This window comes from Schistocerca nitens, chromosome 1 (assembly GCF_023898315.1).
Source record: "Schistocerca nitens isolate TAMUIC-IGC-003100 chromosome 1, iqSchNite1.1, whole genome shotgun sequence".
Lineage (NCBI taxonomy): Eukaryota > Metazoa > Arthropoda > Insecta > Orthoptera > Acrididae > Schistocerca > Schistocerca nitens.
This window is the reverse complement of record NC_064614.1, coordinates 591,210,875-591,236,736: the sequence shown is the minus strand read 5'-3', so window position 1 is coordinate 591,236,736 and position 25,862 is coordinate 591,210,875. Positions and strand designations below refer to the sequence as shown.

The following is a 25,862-nucleotide window of genomic DNA, read 5'->3' as shown; positions in this document are numbered from 1 at the left end:
GGAAGCTCGATAATACCTGTATGTGAATACTTGACCTTTTCATTGTGGTGAGATTGGTCTCTAAGTTAATCTACGAGGTGTGTTTTTTAAGAAAGTACCGTTTTGCCACACCGCGGCCGCAGCGCTGCGGTCGGCGTTCTGCGCATGCGCACGGGGTACCTACATCTGTTGTCTACGCACTGACGCCATTACAGTCTGATTCTTCCTTGTTTACGTTGTGTACTTAGTGTTTAAGATACCTCCGATAATCATGAGTCCCGCCGACTGTGAAGTACGGGCTGTTACAAGATTTCTTAGTGTTAAAGGCCTAAAAGCGATCGATATTCATCGTGAGATCTGTGCAGTTTACGGAGAAAACATTATGACTGATGGACTGGTAAGGAAGTGGGTGAGAGCATTTAAAGATAGTCGCACAAATGTGCATGATGAACAACGGAGTGGGCGTCCTTCGGTCGTTAATGAAAGTTTGGTGCAGGAAGTGGACAATAAGGTGAGAGAAAACAGACGCTTTACGATTTCCTCCTTGTAGACTGACTTTCCTAATGTTTCTCGTAGTGTTTTGTATGGCATTGTGACCGAGCACTTGAATTACCGAAAATTGTGCACACGTTGGGTACCGAAAATATTGACGGATGTGCACAAAACCAAACGTTTAGACAGTGCATTGACTTCCCTTGAGCGGTACCACAACGACGGTGATGATTTCTTAAGCCAAATTGTTACGGGCGATGAAACATGGGTAGCCTACGTCACACCAGAATCAATGGCGGCATTCAGATTCACCCAGAAAAGTGATGTTTAAGCAAACAATTTCTGCCTGGAAAATTATATGCACAGTATTTTGTGGACAGAAAAGTAGTATTGCTTGTGGAATTTCTGCCTCGTAATGAGACAATCAATGCAGCAGCTTACTGTAAGACATTGCACAATCTGCGCAGCCGGCCGTGGTGGCCGTGCGGTTCTAGGCACTTCAGTCCGGAACCGCAGGACTGCTACGGTCGCAGGTTCGAATCCTGCCTCGGGCATGGATGTGTGTGATGTCCTTAGGTTAGTTAGGTTTAAGTAGTTCTAAGTTCTAGGGGACTGATGACCTAAGATGTTAAGTCCCATAGTGCTCAGAGCCATTTGAACCAATCTGTGCCGTTCAATTCAGAACAAAGGATGTGGCAAATTGAGCAAGGGCATGGTTTTGCTGCAAGACAATGCCTGTCCGCATGTGGCGAATCAGACCAAAGATCTCATCACATCTTTTCGATGGGAAACTGTAGATCATCCTCTGTACAGCCCCGATCATGCGCCCAGTGACTACCATCTGTTACTGCACTTGAAGAAATACCTGGGCGGTCAGCATCTTCAAGATGATGACGAAGTCAAAACAGTGGTGATGCAGTAGTTAACAAGTCAGGTGGCAGACTTATATGAGGAGGGTATTCAAAAACTGGTACAACGTTATGACAAGTGCCTCAATATTGACGGAAATTATGTAGAAAAGTAGATTAAGGTACAGGCTTTCATGTTAAAATAAAATTATTGAGGTATCTTAGCACATATTTTTAATTTCAAAACGGTACTTACTTAAAAAACACACCTCATATGAAGTTTTATTAACCGAGCCTGGTGGATTATTTAACTTGTAATTTTGGAGGCATTGTGTTCTTTTGACGTTATTAACACAAAAGGGAAAATAAAAAGTGGCTCGTGTTAAAACTGAACAAAATGTTGTTTAACATGTATCAGCACATTACCACTCCCAACACAACCACTGAACTAACACCTGGTGCTGTCTTGGCATATCTGAAGAAACTTGTGGACTCCGATCCTCGCCTGATTGAGACTATTGTCAACGCTAGGAGCCATGTTACATGGTACCAGAGCGGTGTCCAAGAGGGGAGAGGAACTTATCGTTCGGAGTGTCCACGTCAGCCGCTTACCGAGTTCCGCCTTCTTGCCGCCTATGATGCGGACGTGCGTGGTGTTGCTGTAGCCGCAGCGGCCGGGCGCCGGCTCGCCGGGCACCGGGATGGCGGTGCGGCCCTGCAGCTGCGCCTCCTGGCGCGGACAGCAGACGCGCGGGTCCGAACCCTCATAGCCGCACAGAGAGTCGCGCAGCCGCTGCGTCACGCCCGGCTCGTTCCTCCGCGACAGCAGCGCCAGCAGCTCGTCGCACCGCCGGATGTTGATGCACACCTCGTTCTGCTTGCAGTTCGCACCTGTTCCAAACACAAACACAGAAATAGAGGAGCTAGACAAAAATATGGAAACATAAAAAACACGACACGTCACCATTTACGTGAGTATGCGGGCCATTAAAATTGGTACACCAAGAAGAAATGCAGATGAAAAACGGGTATTCATTGGACAAATATATTATACTAGAATTGACATGTGATTACATTTTCACGCAATTTGGGTTCATGGATCTTGAGAAATCAGTACGCAGAATAACCACCTCTGGCCGTAATAACGGCCTTGATACGCCTGGGCATTGAGTCAAACAGAGCTTGGATAGCGTGTACAGGTACAGCTGCCCATGCAGCTTCAACACGATACCACAGTTCTTCAAGAATAGTGACTGGCGTATTGTTACGAGCCAGTTGCTCGGCCACCATTGACCAGACGTTTTCAATTGGTGAGAGATCTGGAGAATGTGCTGGCCAGAGCAGCATCGAAAATTTTCTGTATCTAGAAAGACCCGTACAGGTCCTGCAACATGCGGTCGTGCATTATCCTGCTGAAATATAGAGTTTCGCAGAGATCGAATGAAGGGTAGAGCCACGGTTCGTAAAACATCTGAAATGTAACGTCCACTGCTCAAAGTGTCGTCAGTGCGAACAAGAGGTGACCGAGACGTGCAACCAATGGCACCCCATACCATCACGCCGGGTGATACGCCAGTATGGCGATGACCAATACACGCTTCCAATGTGCGTTCACCGCGATGTCGCCTTACACGGATGCGACCATCATGATGCTGTAAACAGAACCTGGATTCATCCGAAAAAGTGACTTTTTGCCATTCGTGCATCCACTTTCGTCGTTGAGTGCACCATCGCAGGCACTCCTCTCTGTGATGCAGCGTCAAGGGAAGCCGCAGCCATGGTCTCCGAGCTGATAGTCCCCGCTGCTGCAAACGTCGTCGAACTGTTCGTGCAGATGGTTGTTGTCTTGCCCATCTGTTGACTCAGGGTACTAGGCGTGGCTGCACGATCCGTCACAGCCATGCAGATAAGATGCCTGTCATCTCGACTGCTAGTGAAACGAGGCCGTTGGGATCCATCACGGCGTTCCGTATTACCCTCCTGAACCCACCGATTCCATATTCTGCTAACAGTCATTGGATCTCGACCAAAGCGAGCAGCAATGTCGCGATACGACAAACAGCAATCGCGATGGGCTACAATCCGACCTTTATCAAAGTCGGAAACGTGATGGTACGCATTCCTCCTCTTTACACGAGGCATCAAAACAACGTTTCACCAGGCAACACTGGTCAACTGCTGTTTGTGTATGAGAAGTCGGTTGGAAACTTTCCTCGTGTCAGCATGTTGTAGGTGTCGCCACCGGCGACACCCTTCTGGGAATGATCTGAAAAGATAATCATTTGCATATCACAGCATCTTCTTCCTGTCGGTTAAATTTCACGTCTGAAACACGTCATCTTCGTGGTGTAGCAATTTTAATGGCCAGTAGTGTATTATGGAAATTGAAGGTGGAGGGGCAGAAAGGAAAGGAAGGAGAAGGAACTAATGATATCACCTGCAGATAGATGGCGCTGGGTCGGAGTGTGGGTCGGCCGGGGACCGTACCGAGGTAGTCCGAGCATTTGTGATAACTTCTGCGTCTGGGTGACACAGTGGTTAACGCAACTGCCTAATAAGCAGGAGATCCCGGCTTCGAGTCCCAGTCTGGCACACATTTTCACGAGTCGCCGCTGATTCTGCGCAAATTCCCGATTCAGGTGAAATAATTAGTTCCTTCCCTCTCCTTTCATTTCTGCCCCTTCCACCTTCAATTTACATGATATCTATTACAGCTGCGGATTCGTTGTAGTGTACGTTCTTTCAGGCATGTTCCAAAGAACAGATATCGTGTGTTTGTATAACTGATTCGCCACAATGGTTCAAATGGCGCTGAGCACTATGGGACCTAACATCTATGGTCATCAGTTCCCTAGAACTTAGAACTACTTAAACCTAACTAACCTAAGGACATCACACAACACCCAGTCATCACGAGGCAGAGAAAATCCCTGACCCCGCCGGGAATCGAACCCGGGAACCCGGTCGTGGGAAGCGAGAACGCTACCGCACGACCACGAGCTGCGGACTCGCCACAATGGGGAATGAATCTAGCTTCATTTTATATTGCAATACATAGCTGGAGCAAGTGGACATGAATACATCTTTAGCCGGCCGAAGTGGCCGTGCGGTTAAAGGCGCTGCAGTCTGGAACCGCAAGACCGCTACGGTCGCAGGTTCGAATCCTGCCTCGGGCATGGATGTTTGTGATGTCCTTAGGTTAGTTAGGTTTAACTAGTTCTAAGTTCTAGGGGACTAATGACCTCAGCAGTTGAGTCCCATAGTGCTCAGAGCCAATACATCTTACTACTGTGCGTACAGAAACAGTATACTATTGTGCATGGTTACGTCTATTAGCCAACGTAAAGAAAAAGAATAAGTGATAAATTGTTTTGGAATTTCAGCTCGCTCTGTAGTTCGCAGTTCATGGAGCCATTCGTGATGTTCTGAAGGTGACACAGTTCGCGAGTGCGACATTTAGTTTTGCTGTGACTTTAGCAGCTGTCTTCTTATTTTTCGTCACAGTCCTCTTCAACGATCGTCTTCTCCGCCCCCGGTAGCTGACTGGTCAGAGTGACAGAATGTCAATCCTAAGGGCTCGGATTCGATTCCCGGCTGGATAAGAGATTTTCTCCGCTCAGGGACTGGGTGTTGTGTTGTCCTACTCATCATCATTTCATCCCCATCGACGCGCAAGTCACCGAAGTGGCGTCAAATCGAAAGACTTGCACCAGGCGAACGGTCTACCCGACGGGAGGCCATAGTTACACGACATTTTGTCACGATCACTCCACACACAATTTCGTCTACGTTGTGACCTAGCGGATGACGTTTCTCGCCCTTCCCGTATACGGTGTAAATCTTCGACAAGGTGCCTCTTGAAACACCGAGCACTTCGGCTACCTTGTTACGGAAGCACCCATCACAGGAGCACCAAAAATTTGCCCGTGTTCGAAGTCGTTTAGCTCCGACATAACGCACTCACAACTACACAGTACACTGTTCTGACCACGGATGACACTTCCAACGTATTGAGGACATTGCACAGGTGCAGTTCGTGGTCAGATTTGTAACAGTGCAACCGGCAGGCTTCGATAGCATCTGCATTTATGTTCAAGCATGCATTTATCGCCATGTTTCTGTATTTTTGTCCAATCCCTGTATGCAGGCAATCCTCCGATCTCTTAAAGATTTAATAAACTGTTCATTTGCTTGAGCTGTTGCTACCTGTCGTATTGATTCGGCATCGGACTATTTCTGGAGAGCATGTTTCGGACATCTTCCTCCCAAGGTACACGTATCACTGTAACAGTTTCCATAATCGTGTGTCTATGTGTCCTCTCAATTTGCTATTAATGCTCTTCGCTGTAACTGACGCAATGGACATATTATGATGAGCTGGGGTCACGAGATTCGACAGTTTGTGATTAGCACTGGGTTCATTACTTCTTCAATTCGTGGAAAGGTCCCTAAGTCTAACTAAAGTCCTTTCAGAATACATGAACACTCACACTATTTCACATTTTCTTTTAAGATTCTGTTCCGGCGTAACGCAAAATATACTGTTCTGTATTGCGCTATACTAACTCTAGAACAAACCCTTTGCGCCCTTGTTCGTGCCCAGACTTGTACTTGTTACTTTCATGAGCAGATCTCGCATACTGTTTGCCTACGCGCCTTTTTCTACAGATGCCAAGTCCGCCCTACTCTCTAGGTAAATTTGGAAATTTGTGGTGAGGTGTTATGGGACCAAACTGCTGAGGTTGTCGGTCCCTAAGTTTAAGCACTACTTAATCTAACTTAAACTAACTTACGCTGAGGACAACACATACACCCACGCCCGAGGGAGGACTCGAACCTCCAACGGAGGGAGCCGCGCGAAACGTGACAAGACGCCCCTAGACAGCGCGGCTACCCCGCGCGGCACTCTCTACGTGTGGAGACATCCGCGCGTTACCTGTGATCTTGGGTCCAGCAGAGACGGGTAAGGGTAAGATTAGATATATCGTAGTGGTATGGATGTAGGTGTTTTTACGATGTTCAGAAGCCAAACCAGCCGGGCGTTTCACGATGTGTCACAACAGAATAAAACACATTTTAAACTTCAAAACTTCAGAGGTGACACAAGAGCTAAGTAACATAAAAAAGCCTAGGATCGACCGAGAATCGGGCCCCAGACCTTTGGAATTGTAGTGTGGCACTTAAGCAGTGACCAGCTTTATTGGGACAAAATACACACAAACTGAATGTTAATATGCAGGGTGAAAATTGTTTAAACCAATAAACTTTGGAAGGTTGTATGGGACATCAAAGCAACCATTTTTCTTAATGTCATAATTTCTTGTGAACATTATTTAATATAGTAGAGACGTATTCATTCTTCAGTTGTTATGAATGACTTATCGTTGTAACGGTTCCTGTTGTACCATGGGGAGCATACTTCACTCTTTAATCGTAATAGCACTGGCATTTAATTTTATGTCATGATGCAGCACGGTACTTGCTTACTAATGGAGCGGTGCACCTGAGAGAGTACACTGATACGGTTGGTGCTTATTACATAGCGATGGGGTCTTCAACATCCACGGTTCACATGTTCGGAGTGAGTTTAATCCACCTGCCACATTTACTCGCGCTCATCAAGTGCTGTTTTACGTGAACAGGTAGGCATATGTTATTGGTGATTGTTTAATTGGGACATATCTCCTACCTACGCATTAAATGGCAGGAATTACTACAAATTCCTCACAACAGCACTGCCAGAATTCCTGGAAGACGTGCCACTCCTTACAAGATAGCGCATGTAGTTCCAACATGACGGGCGCCAGTGCCGGCCGAGGTGGCCGAGCGGTTCTAGGCGCTACAGTCTGGAACCGCGCGACCTCTACGGTCGCAGGTTCGAATCCTGCCTCGGGCATGGATGTGTGTGATGTCCTTAGGTTGGTTAGTTTTAAGTAGTTCTAAGTTCTAGGGGACTGATGACCTCAGAAGTTAAGTCCCATAGTGCTCAGAGCCATTTGAATCATGACGGGTGCTGGGAAATTTCTGTAGTCTTGTGTGTCGATTCTTGAACCGACAGTATCCAGAAAAGTGGGTTAGCAAAGGTGGTCCAGTACCACGGCCTATTCGATCCCCTGCTTAGATCCCTCTGGACATTTTTGTGTGGGGAGAGATGTGCTGCCAACGCTTGTTGCATGAGAATAGGATCTGGTTGACTGAATAGTAGCAGCAGCAGGAGAAATTAAGGACGCTCCTGCAGTTTCTGACCGGGTTAGACAGAACATGACCCGCCCGTATAACTTTTGTTTGGAAGCAAAGGGGTCATTTTTGAGGTAACTGTTTTGCATTAATGTTGTTGTCTCTTGGTAATAGAGATTTAATTATATTTGTTACTTTTTGTCAAGTGTAAGTAAGATTTGATGTCCTCGTATAATGGTACTTGACACGAAAACTCATTAGAAAGAGTGTTTTCAGTGTTCTGTACAACCTCACATAGTTTGTTGGTTTAATCAATTTTCTTCCAGTGAGAACTCCTTCTACCAATTTAAAGTATGACGTTACACAAAAAAATATATAGATATTTTTTGGTGTTTCGGGCAATCTCCTATAGTTTGTCGGTTTAAATAATTTTCACCCTGTATAAATACACGTAATACAACCTAATCGGCTAATTTTTGTTCTTCAGTAGTAAAAAAGCAGAAAAATCATTAGTACTCCCACTGTTCCTTTGATAAAACCAAGTAAGCCACCTAAAAACAAATAAGAACAAGTTAAGTCAATTGATTATTGTTTGTATCTCGAGAGCAGCTACTGTTAAATATTGTTGTCGTGAAATGGGTTACGAGACTGAAACATGTGTATGGTTACACGCTGTTCATTCACAGCTCAGATTATTAAATATGAAGCAAGCAAATTGACAAAGCTGAAGCAAATTGTCATTACCATATGGGTTCAAATAATATGGAAAATATAAAAGTAAAGCCTTTATGAGGTGAATTATCATCATTGTGGACTACAAACAGTTCAGTACGTAATGGTATAGTAGCCTTACATATAACAGCAATTGTACAGGATATCAACGTAACGTATCCCATAAGGTAATACAAAGTTTATTCTTCAGGTCCAACAATGCCTTTTTAGGAAGCACAGCAAACAAAGCCGTCAAACGTGTCACTTCTGTGTGAGCCACATGCAGCTTATCTCTACTTTAACAAATTTCAGTGTGTAATTCTGGCACACACTAATAGTCAGGATACGTTTATATATATGTGACGTGTAAACTGAAGCAGAACTCTTCATTAATTAGTGTGTCAGTTAAAATTTGTACTTCATCAACTTGATGTAGCTGTTGTTCGATTTTGAAATAGCTCATGAAACAATATAAAGAAAAAATGTATTATACGAGTACTTAGTCGCGCAGGAAGTGTTAGTGTAACGGGAGATGACACGCTTACAAGTATCTGCAAAGACTAAGCCGGGCGTTGTAACCGAGCGGCTCTAGGCGCTTTAATCCGGAACCCTGCTGCTACGTTCGCAGGTTCGAATCCAGCCTCGGGCATGGATGTGTATGATGTCTTTAGGTTAGTTAGGTTTAAGTAGTTCTAAGTCTAGGGGACTGATGACCTCAGATGGTAAGTCCCATAGTGTTTAGAGCAATTTGAACCATTTTTGCAAAGACTAAAGTGCCAATTATCATATTAGAAGGCTAAAAGCTCGTATTTTAAAGCGTTTATGCCCGTAGAATTCCTTGGAACACTACGTGGAAATGAATTTTGTGTATCTGTGGACATTGTCATCAGGAGTCTTCGACCAGGGTTTAATCAATTAGATCAATAGCTGAAAAGCAAATTTCATTAGGAACTTTTGCGTTATTCGCGTAGAAGAAAATGACCGTTTTTCAGTAGCAGAAATAAAGGATTCAAGCTTAATTTTTTACGACCTGAAATTCAGCTTATCCTAGTCAGTTAAGATCGCAACTACAGTCTAACGTGGAACTCGTTCGACAGAGAGACATCGGATTTCTCTTGCAGGGAAAGTATTATTAAAACTGACAGTCTGGTTATGCGACTGAACTATCCTCCTCATTACTCGCCATTCATTCGACGTTCGTGCGGTAGCGTTCGCTCAGAAAGAGACTGTTTCGAATCTTGCTGGTGGAAAGAATTTTCATAATCCGCTTTACTTGCCAAATCGGAGAATGGGTGCTAATATACAGGGTGGTCCATTGATCGTTACCGGGCCAAATGTCTCACGAAATAAGTGTCAAACGAAAAGACTACAAAGAACGAAACTTGTCTAGCTTGAAGTGGGAAACCAGATGGCGCTATGGTTGGCCAGCTAGATGGCACTGCCATAGGTGAAACGGATATCAACTGCGTGTTTTTAAAAATAGGAACCCCCTTTTTAATTACATATTCGTGTAATACGTAAAGAAATATGAATGTTTTAGTTGGACCACTTTTTTCGCTTTGTGATAGATGGCGCTGTAATAGTCAGAAACATATGGCTCACAATTTTAGACGAACAGTTGGTAACAGGTAGGTTTTTTAAATTAAAATACAGAATGTAGGTGCGTTTGAAGATTTTATTTCGGTTGTTCCAATGTGATACATGTACCTTTGTGAACTTATCATTTCTGAGAAAGCATGTTGTTACAGCGTAATTACCTGTAAATACTACATTAATGCAATAAATTCTCAAAATGATGTCCGTCATTCTCAATGCATTTGGCGATACGTGTAACGACGTTCCTCTCAACAGCGACTAGTTCGCCTTCCGTAATGTTCGCACATGCATTGACAATGCGCTGACGCATGTTGTCAGGCGTCGTCGGTGGATCACGATAGCAAATATCCTTCAAATTTCCCCACAGGAAGAAATCCGGGGACGTCATATCCGGTGAACGTGCGGGCCATGGTATGGTGCTTCGACGACCAATCCACCTGTCATGAAATTTGCTATTCAATACCGCTTCAACCGCACGCGAGCTATGTGCCGGACATCCATCATATTGCAAGTACATCGCCATTCTGTAATACAGTGAAACATCTTGTAGTAACATCGGTGGAACATCACGTAGGAAATCAGCATACATTGCACCATTTAGATTGCCATCGATAAAATGGGGGCCAATTATCCTTCCTCCTATATTGTCGTACCATACATTAACCCGCCAAGGTCGCTGATGTCCCACTTGTCTCAGCCATCGTGGATTTTCCGTTGCCCAATAGTGCATATTATACCATTTACGTTACCGCTGTTAGTGAATGACGCTTCGTCGCTAAATAGAACGCGTGCAAAAAATCTGTCATCGTCCCGTAATTTCTCTTGTGCCCAGTGGCAGAACTGTACACGACGTTCAAAGTCGTCGGCATGCAATTCCTGGTGCATAGAAAGATGGTACGGGTGCAATCGATGTTGATGTAGCATTCTCAACACCGAAGTTTTTGAGATTCCCGATTCTCGCGCAATTTGTCTGCTACTGATGTGCGGATTAGCCGCGACAGCAGCTAAAACACCTACTTGGGCATCATCATTTGTTGGAGGTCGTGGTTGACGTTTCACATGTGGCTGAACACTTCCTGTTTCCTTAAATAACGTAATTATCCGGCGAATGGTCCGAACACTTGGATGATGTCGTCCAGGATACCGAGCAGCATACATAGCACACGCCCGTTGTGCATTTTGATTACAATTGACACACATCAAAACGATATCGACCTTTTCCGCAATTGTTTAACGGTCCATTTTAACACGGATAATGTATCACGAAGCAAATAAAGTCCGCACTGGCGAAATGTTACGTGATACCACGTACTTATACACTCCTGGAAATGGAAAAAAGAACACACTGACACCGGTGTGTCAGACCCACCATACTTGCTCCGGACACTGCGAGAGGGCTGTACAAGCAATGATCACACGCACGGCACAGCGGACACACCAGGAACCGCGGTGTTGGCCGTCGAATGGCGCTAGCTGCGCAGCATTTGTGCACCGCCGCCGTCAGTGTCAGCCAGTTTGCCGTGGCATACGGAGCTCCATCGCAGTCTTTAACACTGGTAGCATGCCGCGACAGCGTGGACGTGAACCGTATGTGCAGTTGACGGACTTTGAGCGAGGGCGTATAGTGGGCATGCGGGAGGCCGGGTGGACGTACCGCCGAATAGCTCAACACGTGGGGCGTGAGGTCTCCACAGTACATCGATGTTGTCGCCAGTGGTCGGCGGAAGGTGCACGTGCCCGTCGACCTGGGACCGGACCGCAGCGACGCACGGATGCACGCCGAGACCGTAGGATCCTACGCAGTGCCGTAGGGGACCGCACTGCCACTTCCCAGCAAATTAGGGACACTGTTGCTCCTGGGGTATCGGCGAGGACCATTCGCAACCGTCTCCATGAAGCTGGGCCACGGTCCCGCACACCGTTAGGCCGTCTTCCGCTCACGCCCCAACATCGTGCAGCCCGCCTCCAGTGGTGTCGCGACAGGCGTGAATGGAGGGACGAATGGAGACGTGTCGTCTTCAGCGATGAGAGTCGCTTCTGCCTTGGTGCCAATGATGGTCGTATGCGTGTTTGGCGCCGTGCAGGTGAGCGCCACAATCAGGACTGCATACGACCGAGGCACACAGGGCCAACACCCGGCATCATGGTGTGGGGAGCGATCTCCTACACTGGCCGTACACCACTGGTGATCGTCGAGGGGACACTGAATAGTGCACGGTACATCCAAACCGTCATCGAACCCATCGTTCTACCATTCCTAGACCGACAAGGGAACTTGCTGTTCCAACAGGACAATGCACGTCCGCATGTATCCCGTGCCACCCAACGTGCTCTAGAAGGTGTAAGTCAACTACCCTGGCCAGCAAGATCTCCGGATCTGTCCCCCATTGAGCATGTTTGGGACTGGATGAAGCGTCGTCTCACGCGGTCTGCACGTCCAGCACGAACGCTGGTCCAACTGAGGCGCCAGGTGGAAATGGCATGGCAAGCCGTTCCACAGGACTACATCCAGCATCTCTACGATCGTCTCCATGGGAGAATAGCAGCCTGCATTGCTGCGAAAGGTGGATATACACTGTACTAGTGCCGACATTGTGCATGCTCTGTTGCCTGTGTCTATGTGCCTGTGGTTCTGTCAGTGTGATCATGTGATGTATCTGACCCCAGGAATGTGTCAATAAAGTTTCCCCTTCCTGGGACAATGAATTCACGGTGTTCTTATTTCAATTTCCAGGAGTGTACGATTGTGACTATTACAGCGCCATCTATCCTAAAGCGAAAAAAGTGGTCCAACTAAAACATTCATATTTCTTTACGTACTACATAAATATGTAATAAAAATGGGGGTTCCTATTTTTTAAAAAAAACGCAGTTGATATCCGTTTGACCTATGACAGCGCCATCTAGCGGGCCAACCATAGCGCCATCTGGTTCCCCCCCCCCCCCCCCCCTTCAAGTTAGACGAGTTTGGTTCTTTGTAGTTTTTTCGTTTGGTGCTTATTTCGTGAGATATTTGGCCCGGTCACTATCAATGGACCACCCTGTATAGTTCCTGATCCAGATCTCGCAGCATTCTACTGCTTTAGATTCTAAAAGTCTGCACACTCTGTCATGAATGAGAACGCAAAGCTTGGCGGTGCCCCTGGGGTTACTGGAGAGAAAAAAGTTATGTTCTGACGCTAGGCTACATCCTCTCCCTTCTCCCTTATCGTTATCAGCAACACTACGCACTCATTATTGTCCTCAGAGAGGTTGAATGCCTTCGGTGATCGTCCAGCGCAGTCGTTCACTGATCTCAGTATTTGTTCATCTCGCTCGTTGCATCTTTGTCGCAGTACGGCTTACTGTTGTTCTTTGGAGAGTTTCGGTAGTTGTAAAACGCACAATTATTTTGCTTGGATAGGTTTTCCTATTTCTTCAGTCAGTGGGAGGGTGGTTCGGTATTAAAATCACCAAACTCGATGTGAGGTGGAGATGATCTTGTGAGGTTATTTCGCTCCTCACTTCAACACTCCTCAAGGCAGTTATCAACCTCGCCAGAAAATCTAAACGCAGGAGCAGTCCAAAGATATCTCGAGAGACGTCGTTTCATCCCACGTCCTTTACAGACCTCTTGCGAACTATTATGCATCAGTTAAGTGCAGATGTAAGAGTTTTGTACTCACTGCGAGTTTGAAACTCTCAGGAATAAATTACAAGTGTGACGAGGGTCGAGTTTTTTGGCGGATACTGACTATCTGGAAGTGTATACCAGTAAACTTAAAAAAAGAAGTCTGGGACAGCTCGTGGAAACGTGTACACTGTGATTAAATTTTTCTTTATTAGATACTAGGAACAATTTGCTCGCTACGGGTGGTGGACCTCCACTTACAGTCAAACCGCGAAGCACAAATATCAGAGAGCAATGATGTAACTACCCGTTTTGCTTCTTTTGGGAAATTGGATCGTGGCCGTACCTTATCATTCGATCTAAAACCGTAAGAACTGTCACGTATCAACGAGTAACAGGTAGTGACTTCTTTGATTGTTCGCTAGTAAGCGCTTGTTGTAATACTAATAATCAGTATGCTGTATTTGGTCGCAGTGTAATGACCGAGTCATGAAGGGTTGCCAGAAAAATAAAAAAGAATTCATCTAAGTACTAATAATAGTAATAAGCGTTGTAACTTACATGGAGACATACAATGCCAATCGCTTTCGACTCTTCGATATGAGGTCATACGCCTTAGAAAATTACTGACTTCATGCTCGCTGACTGCATATTGAACGCAAATGGCGACTCAATCACGTAATATCTGTAAGCAATAAGGCCCAAACGCAGTTCATTCAGGGTATCCTAGAAATACTGGGGTAATAGAGTGTGTTTTGCTGAACAAATCGAGGATAGGAACCCGTATCCAGAAACGTCATACAACGACACTGAAGAGCATCAAAATTATAGGCACCGGCCCTGCCACTAGACCACACCTTCGGCAGCAAAGGTGGCTTTTTACAGTGACGGACCATAGGCAGAACGTCTATCAATGTTGTTTGTTATTCAGTGATAGCAACTGATTGCCGCGATAGCCACTGCTACGTACACAGACCTTGTTTCCTATGAATGCGATATTCTGTTGCCTCCATGGCAACCCTCCTGGAATCCTCTAAAATCTCCTATGGTCCAGTGTTTTTCGGCATATAGGAGAAAAATAAACAGCAGATGGAAACCCATATGTGAAACCATCATCTACCGAGGCAACAGAGCATCGCATTCATTGGAAAAAAGTGTGTGTACGCTGCAGGTAGCCCTAACAACATTGCGAGACGTTCCGCGTGTTGTCCGTCGGCGTACAAAGTCACGTTTGCTGCCGAAGGAGAAGCGCCAGCGCCGGCGCCTCTAACTTCGACGCTCTGTAGCGTCGTTGGATGACGTTTCCGGACACTGGTTGCTATCCTTTATTTGTTCCTCAAGACACCTTCTACAACCCCTCGAAGTCTGTCGCAACATGTCTAGGACGCACTGTAGAGGCCACCACTCGACAAGCAGAGCAAGTTCCAGCAGCATTGCAACAGCTACACAACAGCCACAGACAACACCAGAAAATCAACAAGCATCGGTGCCAACACCTATGCCCCCAAACAACACGACCCCACTCCCGGAAGTCACGTGCTGCGAAGAAACGAACACTATACAGGAAAACACACCCACACAAGAACCCCAAGCCCAGAGGAGGGATAGACGCACACGTAAGCACAGGGCGGACTTCGACCCCGTCGCCCACCGAAACCAGCGCCTCCGATGGCCACCAACCGACAGCAGGAATTATGTCACTGAGAATTATACCCAATTAAGCTTTTACACTAAAACAGACTTTTAAAACTTGCCTATATGCGTACGTAGACTGTGGATGTGCCTATTCGTACCTATTTCTGGTTATCACTTCAATTTTGACATGCAAATGAACTTAAGGGTTCGATCAGAGCAATATAAACTAGCTCTTTTTATGATTCATGGTTTGAATATCATCTCCAGACGTTATTGTGTGCATCCTATTCCTAACAGAGTAGTAGGTAGTTGGTTGGAGCATTTAATAACAGTTTGACGCTACAAGCCTCGTTTATGTTTTACACGTAGTGGGTCTAAGGACTCAAATGATAAATCAGTGTTTGTGCTCTTCAGCAGATTCATCTAGACACTTGAAAAAGCTTTAAAGGCCGATCAATAGTGAACCCATGGCCTCAGTTCCTTATTGACACCTTATCTGCCTCCTTAGCCTGATATCCGAGTCTCCAGAGACCTAAAAATGCTTAGTTTAACCCTGTCGCCGTCTCCCCTCTGCACGTGGCCACTCGTGCGCCAGAGGCACATGACCTAAACTCCCACGTCGTCTCCAATCTGATTATGAGATTCAAAACAAGTACGTAGCGAGTGACGTCGGGCTACGACAGCGTTGTGGTGCTACGAAGTTGTGTACAAATGACACAAATATCTGGAACGGTCATAATTTCAAGCGCGTCTCAGAAATTGCTGAATGCAGATTGTTATCGGAAATTCGTACCGTACTGATGCTACAACCTCATTCTTCGACATCAACAAGAGCCCCATCCATTCAGGAAAATATGTAAACATACTTTACTATCAAAGAATTCATCAGTAATAAAAGGAATGAAACGTTAATTTAGCAAAGACTTTGTAACACTTATATCGATTAGAAGTAGATTTATATCATATAACTATGTATCTTCAATTATGGAGCGTGTATTCTTGTTATTTACAGTCCTTTATTTGTGGCAGGAAAATTAGTGTTTTATAATGTATATATGAAAAAAGCAAAATGATTTGTTAAATGATAAATTATTAGATGTGTATGTTCATAAAAAGAAAATGTTTATCGAAAGCTGGTACATGCTTAGGGCACTTGTATTTGTAATATGTAAAAGATATTGGGAAGTCCCTCCGCAACGAAAGTGGCATGGCGCGATGTAAAAGGTGGTTTTGATGGTCGAACTGAGCTGCTCCTTGGTGTAAACGGTACGCAGTATGTGGCTAGCCGTAGCACGGTACACTTCGACGGTGCCAAGAGAGGCAATTGGAAGCTGCTTTGTAAAGGGTTTGCCTCGGATGTAGATCTGGCTACTATTTGGTATTCTCGGCATAAAGGAATGCCTCTAATGTGTTGAAAATCCGACGCCAAGAAGAGATATATAGAGCATTCGAACATCACGAGTCGTTAGTACATTCAGCCGCCATGTCGCTTGTCACCAATCTTCGCCACTGCTTCACTAACTTTATACATTCAGTAATGTATATGGACGTGGACCAGTTAATCTGTGTGTGGTTTTAATAATAATCACAAATACGAGTTTGTGTCCGGAACCATATTTTCTATTCTGATCATGAACATATGCAAGTTCCTCACCTAAGTGCTACTAAAGCCGAGTATCCTGATTTAAATGAACAAATCTTGCATTCAAGTGTTTAAAAATGAATTTCAGTCTAATGTAAAAGGAGTAGTGAGAGTTAAAGTTAAAACCACAAATATGAAGTTAGATAGGGTTTTGCTAAAGTACCATTAGTTTATTACAAATTATAGTTTCGTAAGAATACAGTGTAAGATTATGTAAATATTATTGTCTAAAACACCTGCTTCGCACGTTATAAAAAGGCAAATAAGTTAAGCTCATTTTAAAAATACTGTGGTTTTGATTTCTATTATGAATGGTTCCGTTTTTGAAGTTAATTAAGCTCAGTGTTGAATTTTATTGTCTTGCAAAGTAAATTAAGAACTACACCAAGTGAAGTGAATGATTAGTTTTGTTTGACTTACTCTTTTCCACTAGAATAATCATAAAGCTTGGTTAGTGAAAATATACTAGTTTAGCGGTACCCATCACATTCTCCACTTATTAGAAAGAAAATGGAACTATTACTGCTGCTAAGGAAAACTGATATATGTAGAGGAGTCTAAACAGTGTATTTATGATACGATTTATCTTTACTTGTTTTTTTTTTTCTTTCATGTCAGTTAAGATAGAAGCCCCACATGTCCAAATTTAGTTCTGCACTTCATGCACTACCATTTCAGTATTTGATTAAGTGATGACCTTGAGTGTATCTGTCATTAATATGAGCTTGGTGCAAATTTGCCTTCTATAATTACTGGTGTGTGCATTATTGGTAACCGCGGCTACACGCAGTTCAGAGTGCACTGTGTCAGTTTGTTGTATCCTGTGTGCCATTCAAAGGGAAATATTAATGAAAGTAACTTCAATAACCAATATTCAATTTTCTTAAACATATATTTCCAAATTAACGTGCCTAATTGGGATGGCGACCGTTCATTTTTTTTTCATTCACTTATGATTTTACCACTTTCATTAACTCCCAAGTTTTTTCTGTTTATTTCACCATATTTAAAATTATAGCCCGATGCCTTTGTCCATTAGACACTCGTGAGGTCAATCTTCCAAATCCTCTCAGAGGGTAACATTAGCTTGTTTCACGGCAAGTTAGTGTTTTAACTTCTATGCCCAAAGTACAGAACTGGTTCAGTAAGACGAGTGGGTAGGATCAGTATACAGTCATCGTCCAACAGTCTTAAAGAAAACGTAAGTGACCGCATCCTGTTTAGAACGCTGTTCTCTATAAAAGTAGCGTTCACCTCGTTTATCTTGCTTAAAAAGCGAGCCTTCCTCCTCGATGACGGCTACATTATCCTATGATGGGAAGTATAACTGCAAATAACAGTAGGAATTATTACAAGAAATATATTTTCAGCTCACTACATGTCCAAGTACCTTCTGATTTCGCAGCAAGAAGTACAGCCAGCAGGAGAGTCAAAGCAGCCCTCTGAAAAACCATTGTTGTCCTGTCGCCAGACCTACAACAAAAACAACAATATCAACAAACACAGTCTTGAAAGTAGAAAAATAGTACAAATCAGAAGTCTATAACATATTGTAGTCAAGAGGTTAAGAGGACGTTAATGAACTGAAAACTAACAGGCATCAGTTATCCCAATAACGAAGCGCATTGATTAACGTCATGTGCTACGCCAGCAGTAGGATCTGCCGTCTTGGGGAGTATATCGGATCTTATAGATAGGTGTACATCGTGTTGTAACGTAAGTTCAGTTACTGTGTAAAGAAGACAAAGAAGGAAATCTGCACTAACCTTAAGAGATATTACGAAAGAAAGTTTTCGCTGCGTCCTGAACGAATGAATGTTGCGCAGATTTTCAACACCCCACTTAGGCCGGAGTCTGTCCTTCGTAGCCGATTTGTACAGGATGGAGCATGGTTCAAATTAGAGCCTGGCCACACAAATATCTCATAGTTTCCCAACATCATTTCAATATATGCTGATCTAATTTCTTAAAAGTGCACGAAATAAATTTTATCATCTGTGTCTGTGGAGAAAACTGTTATTTCTTCATGTAGTCAACATGGTGCAAACGAAAATTCCATGATTAATTACTATGCTTACCACTGGCTCCTACCTGAGATCAACACATAGGTGTTCCGCGAACTGGAGAATTAAAAGTAACCTTATCCACAGTAGTGTGGTTCAGATGAGTTCTTACAAACAGTTTCTTCCAAATTTCGTAAGACTATGCCTCTTAGTCTGTTCCACTTGATTCAATTCAGCTTGAAGGGTTCCCTTAGAGTTTTATTACTGCTACCAGACAATTTATCTTGACTTACAGCATTGAATAATACACACTCTGATTCACTAAAATGAGTTATATATCAACGTATCAGATCTATTAAATGTTACTGTCATTTTACGTTCACTTTCAGAACTGCGATTGACAGTAATTGAACCTAAGAGATGTGATAACCAAAATTTTTATACGTTTCTTAGAGTACATCTTATTTTCTTCTTTTTCGATCTATTGATTTCTTGGTATTTATTCACAAACATCTGAGGTTTCTGCGCCCTCCGAGGAGTCGCATAACCCACATCCAAAGATCCAGATTTAAAATTTCTGTGGTTTCCTCAGGACACATCCAGTACTGCCAGGATGGCTCCTTTGAAAATGGTCTGGCTGATTTCCTGTTCCTTCCATATCTGATCTGAGCTGGAGGTTTGTCTCTAATAACCTCGTCATCGACGAGGCAATAATCACTGTTCTTACTCTCGCTGTTTTTTTTTTTTAAATTCTCTCCCTTTTGAACCTTCGCTCTGGCACCAGGTCTCTTTTGTGTTTGTCGGGGTAAGTGGGCGAGGATAACAGTACAGGTTTTTATCTTGAATAGCTTGTAAATCAAAGTGGCCAGCCGGAGTGGCCGAGCAGTTCTAGACGCTACAGTCTGGAACCGCGTGACCGCTACGGTCGCAGGTTCGAATCCTGCCTCGGGCATGGATGTGTCTGATGTCCTTAGGTTAGTTAGGTTTAAGTAGTTCTAAGCTTTAGGGGACTGATGACCTCAGAAGTTAAGTCCCATAGTGCTCAGAGCCATTTTTGAAATCAAAGTGACACTATACATTATTTCAAAGGCAAAATGTCTCCTTTCAGCCACTCTTTTCAGCCCTAGATGCAGAATTACGTTCAAATCACGTGGTCCTAAAACCGCGTGACCGGAAGCCCCAAAAATCAGCGACAATCAGTTTGAGCCAAACCTGGTATCGTAACCAGATAGCCCAGTGTTTATGACAGCTGTTCGCAAAAAACGGGAAATCCAGGTTCGAGTTCCAGTCCGACACAAATTTTCAATCGTCAGCAAAGTGTTCATCACAAGTTCAGCACATCGGGACAGTTTGCGCCATTATGATTTCATGTCTTTCCATAGTCGTTGATTTCATCCTCGTCGATCCATTCATTTCATTTCAGTGTATTTAATTCACTTTTGAATATTTGCGCTGTCCCTCTGGACACCAATGTGTTTCATCTGGCATGAAGTAGCAATTCTCATACCTTGTACGTATTATCGTTTTAGCTTTTCTCCCCAGATCTTCAGGGTCTGTTTGTGGGAATAAGGGGGCAGGTTTAGATGGTAAGCAAGACATCTAACGTGTCTGAAATTAATTTCAAAAATATAGTTGGTGAGGAAATTGCGGCACGTCCGCCGTCACCGATAGCATCATCTCGCGGCAGACATAGCTTGCCTGGTCGTAGACAGCGGCAGCGGGGTCTCTTCGTGGACCACGACACGTTCTTGATACATTATACGGAGCAAATAACGGGGCTGAAACATCGAGATTTTAGTATTTTGCATGAATACAAAAAAAGAAACAATCGGTCAAAACGTTTCTGTCCGAATTAACGACCGGGTACACATGCGTATATACACTCCTGGAAATGGAAAAAAGAACACATTGACACCGGTGTGTCAGACCCACCATACTTGCTCCGGACACTGCGAGAGGGCTGTACAAGCAATGATCACACGCACGGCACAGCGGACACACCAGGAACCGCGGTGTTGGCCGTCGAATGGCGCTAGCTGCGCAGCATTTGTGCACCGCCCCCGTCAGTGTCAGCCAGTTTGCCGTGGCATACGGAGCTCCATCGCAGTCTTTAACACTGGTAGCATGCCGCGACAGCGTGGACGTGAACCGTATGTGCAGTTGACGGACTTTGAGCGAGGGCGTATAGTGGGCATGCGGGAGGCCGGGTGGACGTACCGCCGAATTGCTCAACACGTGGGGCGTGAGGTCTCCACAGTACATCGATGTTGTCGCCAGTGGTCGGCGGAAGGTGCACGTGCCCGTCGACCTGGGACCGGACCGCAGCGACGCACGGATGCACGCCAAGACCGTATGATCCTACGCAGTGCCGTAGGGGACCGCACCGCCACTTCCCAGCAAATTAGGGACACTGTTGCTCCTGGGGTATCGGCGAGGACCATTCGCAACCGTCTCCATGAAGCTGGGCTACGGTCCCGCACACCGTTAGGCCGTCTTCCGCTCACGCCCCAACATCGTGCAGCCCGCCTCCAGTGGTGTCGCGACAGGCGTGAATGGAGGGACGAATGGAGACGTGTCGTCTTCAGCGATGAGAGTCGCTTCTGCCTTGGTGCCAATGATGGTCGTATGCGTGTTTGGCGCCGTGCAGGTGAGCGCCACAATCAGGACTGCATACGACCGAGGCACACAGGGCCAACACCCGGCATCATGGTGTGGGGAGCGATCTCCTACACTGGCCGTACACCACTGGTGATCGTCGAGGGGACACTGAATAGTGCACGGTACATCCAAACCGTCATCGAACCCATCGTTCTACCATTCCTAGACCGGCAAGGGAACTTGCTGTTCCAACAGGACAATGCACGTCCGCATGTATCCCGTGCCACCCAACGTGCTCTAGAAGGTGTAAGTCAACTACCCTGGCCAGCAAGATCTCCGGATCTGTCCCCCATTGAGCATGTTTGGGACTGGATGAAGCGTCGTCTCACGCGGTCTGCACGTCCAGCACGAACGCTGGTCCAACTGAGGCGCCAGGTGGAAATGGCATGGCAAGCCGTTCCACAGGACTACATCCAGCATCTCTACGATCGTCTCCATGGGAGAATAGCAGCCTGCATTGCTGCGAAAGGTGGATATACACTGTACTAGTGCCGACATTGTGCATGCTCTGTTGCCTGTGTCTATGTTCCTGTGGTTCTGTCAGTGTGATCATGTATCTGACCCCAGGAATGTGTCAATAAAGTTTCCCCTTCCTGGGACAATGAATTCACGGTGTTCTTATTTCAATTTCCAGGAGTGTAATAGTGCACTCCAGACATTGATGCGCAGGGCAGCCTACCTGTCAGGCGCACGCTTCGGCGTTTGAGGGCAAAGACGTATGGAAGTAAACGTTGCTGATCATTGGGCCATGGCTGAGCGACAAGACTTGCGGGGAGGGAGGGATACTCTGTGGTTTCCTTCGAAAAGAGTTGGAAGTAACTTAAAGCAAGGATCTGCAGTTTGAGCACTGTCCATCCTTAATTAATGAGTCTCATAAGTGTTAAGTCAACGTGCATAAACCCACTTAAATTCAAGAGGGAGAGAGCGAAAAACATCATGTTGAATGATATCTAATTAAATTAATAAAAGAAACCGTAAACTTGAGCTAATTTATAGCCTGAGAACGAATGTAAGCCAGCTAATGAAGATTTGGAATTTTTTAAGACAACTTACGAAACACTGCAAGCACATTCAAATCTGCACCCTACTTTAAGTCTGTTCTGGGATAAGCCACTGACGATGTAACTGACCGGCTAACGTTGAAGTCCTCTTTGTTAACACTTACGTCTCACGTGTGACGTCAGCCAACACCCATGCGCTGCTGCCATGTGTTCACGCTACCTGTCCCGATTCGTTTGGCGCATGTTACTGTTAAGTCGCCACGGCTGCTTTACTAACTGTAAATATTTCAATAAAATGAATCCTTTTTGTCTATTCCGGCTCACGCGTCCCATCTGTCTGCACACTTTTAAGTTCAGTTTGTGACACCTTTCAATGCTACCGCACTTCTGACCTACTCCATTCGTGAGACAGGGTATGAAGTCGACCGATCCACATCTGATAAATATCGGCCATCGCAGCGATTCGAAGCTATCTTTGAATCGAGACCGAACAAGAGAAAACAGCGATTCAGAGAAATTGCAACTCCCTGTCCTGCTGTTCTCGTTTAGGTTTTTCGTGATTTTGGATATTCACTTGAGGCGAATCCAGGATGTGGGACTTTAAATATTTAATTTTAAAAACTTTGATGTTGAATATCATATATAAACTGGCTCCTCTAAAATAATTATTATCAGAATTTAATATAATTACGACACTGACTCCATTAGAGTCGAAAAGAAGGTGTATACCAAGAACTACAACAGGACTCGACTGAAATGACTGAGGGAACAAAGAAAATTTTGTCTAGGCGGCGGTTTCCTCGCAATCACCACGAATACAAGAAAAGTGTCACAATTACTGCGCCCCCTGTACTGATAAAAAATGGTTCAAATGGCTCTGAGCACTATGGGACTTAACATCTGAGATCATCAGTCCCCTAGAACTTAGAACTACTTAAACCTAACTAACCTAAGGACATCACACACATCCATGTCCGAGTCAGGATTCGAACCTGCGACTCTAGCGGTCGCGCGGTTCCAGACTGAAGCGCTGTACTGATACTGACAAGGAAAGTAAGAGTTCGAAAGACTAAACCCGAATAAAAATAATTTTACAACTAGGAGATTAGTCGGTAGCACCACCCATCAAGATCAGTTACCTGTAAAGTTCTGCACTTGTGTGCACTCGACGACTAAATGTTAATTCGTCTGAAGACCGTATATCCAGAAGTCGCTGAGAAAACATCGTGGAACAAACAATTGTGACCAGCAGATTCAATCATACACGAGGTATTATTTACAAAAATGTTAATCAAATATTCGAAGTAATGTATTCATGTATGCTCACATATACAGGGTGTTACAAAAAGGTACGGCCAAACTTTCAGGAAACATTCCTCACACACAAAGAAAGAAAATATTTTATGTGGACATGTGTCCGGAAACGCTTAGTTTCCATGTTAGAGCTCATTTTATTACTTCTCTTCAAATCAGATTAATCATGGAATGGAAACACACAGCAACACAACGTACCAGCGTGACTTCAAACACTTTGTTACAGGAAATGTTCAAAATGTCCTCCGTTAGCGAGGATACATGCATCCACCCTCCGTCGCATGGAATCCCTCATGCGCTGATGCAGCCCTGGAGAATGGCGTATTGTATCACAGCCGTCCACAATACGAGCACGAAGAGTCTCTACATTTGGTACCGGGGTTGCGTAGACAAGAGCTTTCAAATGCCCCCATAAATGGAAGTCAAGAGGGTTGAGGTCAGGAGAGCGTGGAGGCCATGGAATTGGTCCTCCTCTACCAATCCATCGGTCACCGAATCTGTTGTTGAGCAGCGTACGAACACTTCGACTGAAATTTGCAGGAGCTCCATCGTGCATGAACCACATGTTGTGTCGTGCTTGTAAAGGCACATGTTCTAGCAGCACAGGTAGAGTATCCCGTATCAAATCATGATAACGTGCTCCATTGAGCGTAGGTGGAAGAACATGGGGCCCAACAAGACATCACCAACAATGCCTGCCCAAACGTTCACAGAAAATCTGTGTTGATGACGTGATTGCACAATTGCGTCCTTCAATTGGGCCAACTGGCGGTGAATCGAGGAAGTACAGTACATACTGACGAAACTAAAATGAGCTCTAACATGGAAATTAAACGTTTCCGGACACATGTCCGTATAACATCTTTTCTTTATTTGTGTGTGAGGAATGTTTCCTGAAAGTTTGGCCGTACCTTTTTGTAACACCCTGTATATATTTTTCAACGTAATTTTTTTTACTAATTTAAATTTTTAACTAAATTTCTTCTTTCTTTATGGTCAGCTGTTTCCATTCTTGACATAACATTACAATTTAATGTCATAGATTTTATCTGTAAATAACTTGTGTGTATCTTTGATTTGTGGCTTTCCCTTACTTATCATGCAGATGTAGAGTTTGAATGAAGTGAGTAAAACAGACGGATTGTAACAGCTCTTTGCAAAGACCTAGAGAATGTCATCCATTACTTTGACTTTTGGAACTGGACTACTGCGGTGATGTTATACCGATAATGACGGAGCATGCCCACATGTTGTTCTTGCCATGTACGCGTACTGTTGCACTCCACTTTGGTTCAATCATTTCACTGAAATTCCACATTTACACTTGAATGGCGACTAAAGGAAGAACGTACGACGACACAGTAACTTCTACTTTGGGAATTATGAGTCTGTAAGTACTGCATGCCTTAACCTGAACTGTGTCAAGGAAATGATTACATTTTTACGATATTGCAATGCCTGTGTTTGTAAGAAGTACTTTGGAAAGTTCCTTCGGGCATGCATGGCACTTCGGCGACTACAGATGTTATAAAATACAGGAAATGTATTGGCAAATGCGAATTCGGGCAGCGTCCAACTGTAAAATGGAATGACACCGTCGAAAATTTGTACCGGACCTGGACTCAGTGCGCGGATAGCCGAAATGGCTAAGGCGACCGCTCGTGACAAGCGGAAAATCCGGGTTCGAGTCTTCGACGTTACCATTCTATTCTACAGTTTTAGGTTGCCCGCATGCGCAGCTGTGAATGCATTTTTTGTTTCCTCTTTCGTCAAATTACGCCTCGTCTATGCCTCTTCGTTATACCTGTCTCTCACACCTTGGTGATGTTTCTGTAGCAACATGTTCTGCACGGAATGTTTAGAGTCGTCGACCTTCAAGCATCGACAGTACACAAACAGAGTTTCACAGGTAAATTACTTTGGCGGGTTGTGTAGCAGACACAGCTGGCCGAGCAGGAGTACTTTCCATGTCCACGGGGAACTTCTCAGAAAACATAACTTGAGCGTCTGAGAGAGGTGAGCTGTGGTTGACAGCATGGACTCACGTTTGGAAGGAGCTGCACTCAGATTTTTGTCCGACCATCCAGATTCTATGGTTTTCCTAAGTCGCTTCATGCAGTGTTGGAATGGTTTCCACAAAACAATTAAATCGAATTTTAGGATTTTTAAAACAATTCCACACTCGATTTTTGCTCC

General features: G+C 44.7%; 1 protein-coding gene across 1 annotated transcript in view; it reads right to left on the bottom strand.

The window, feature by feature from the left end:
• Positions 1-25,862, bottom strand: part of LOC126236487 (venom protease-like) — a 217,535-nt gene that overhangs the window by 46,889 nt on the left and 144,784 nt on the right. Inside the window, exons 3-4 of the mRNA XM_049945837.1 lie at positions 18,081-18,163; positions 1,932-2,210 (exon numbers count right to left, since the gene is read on the bottom strand). Of these exons, the coding sequence (XP_049801794.1) occupies positions 1,932-2,210; positions 18,081-18,144 (343 nt within the window). The 5' untranslated portion in view covers positions 18,145-18,163. The remainder of the gene's footprint in view (positions 1-1,931; positions 2,211-18,080; positions 18,164-25,862) is intronic.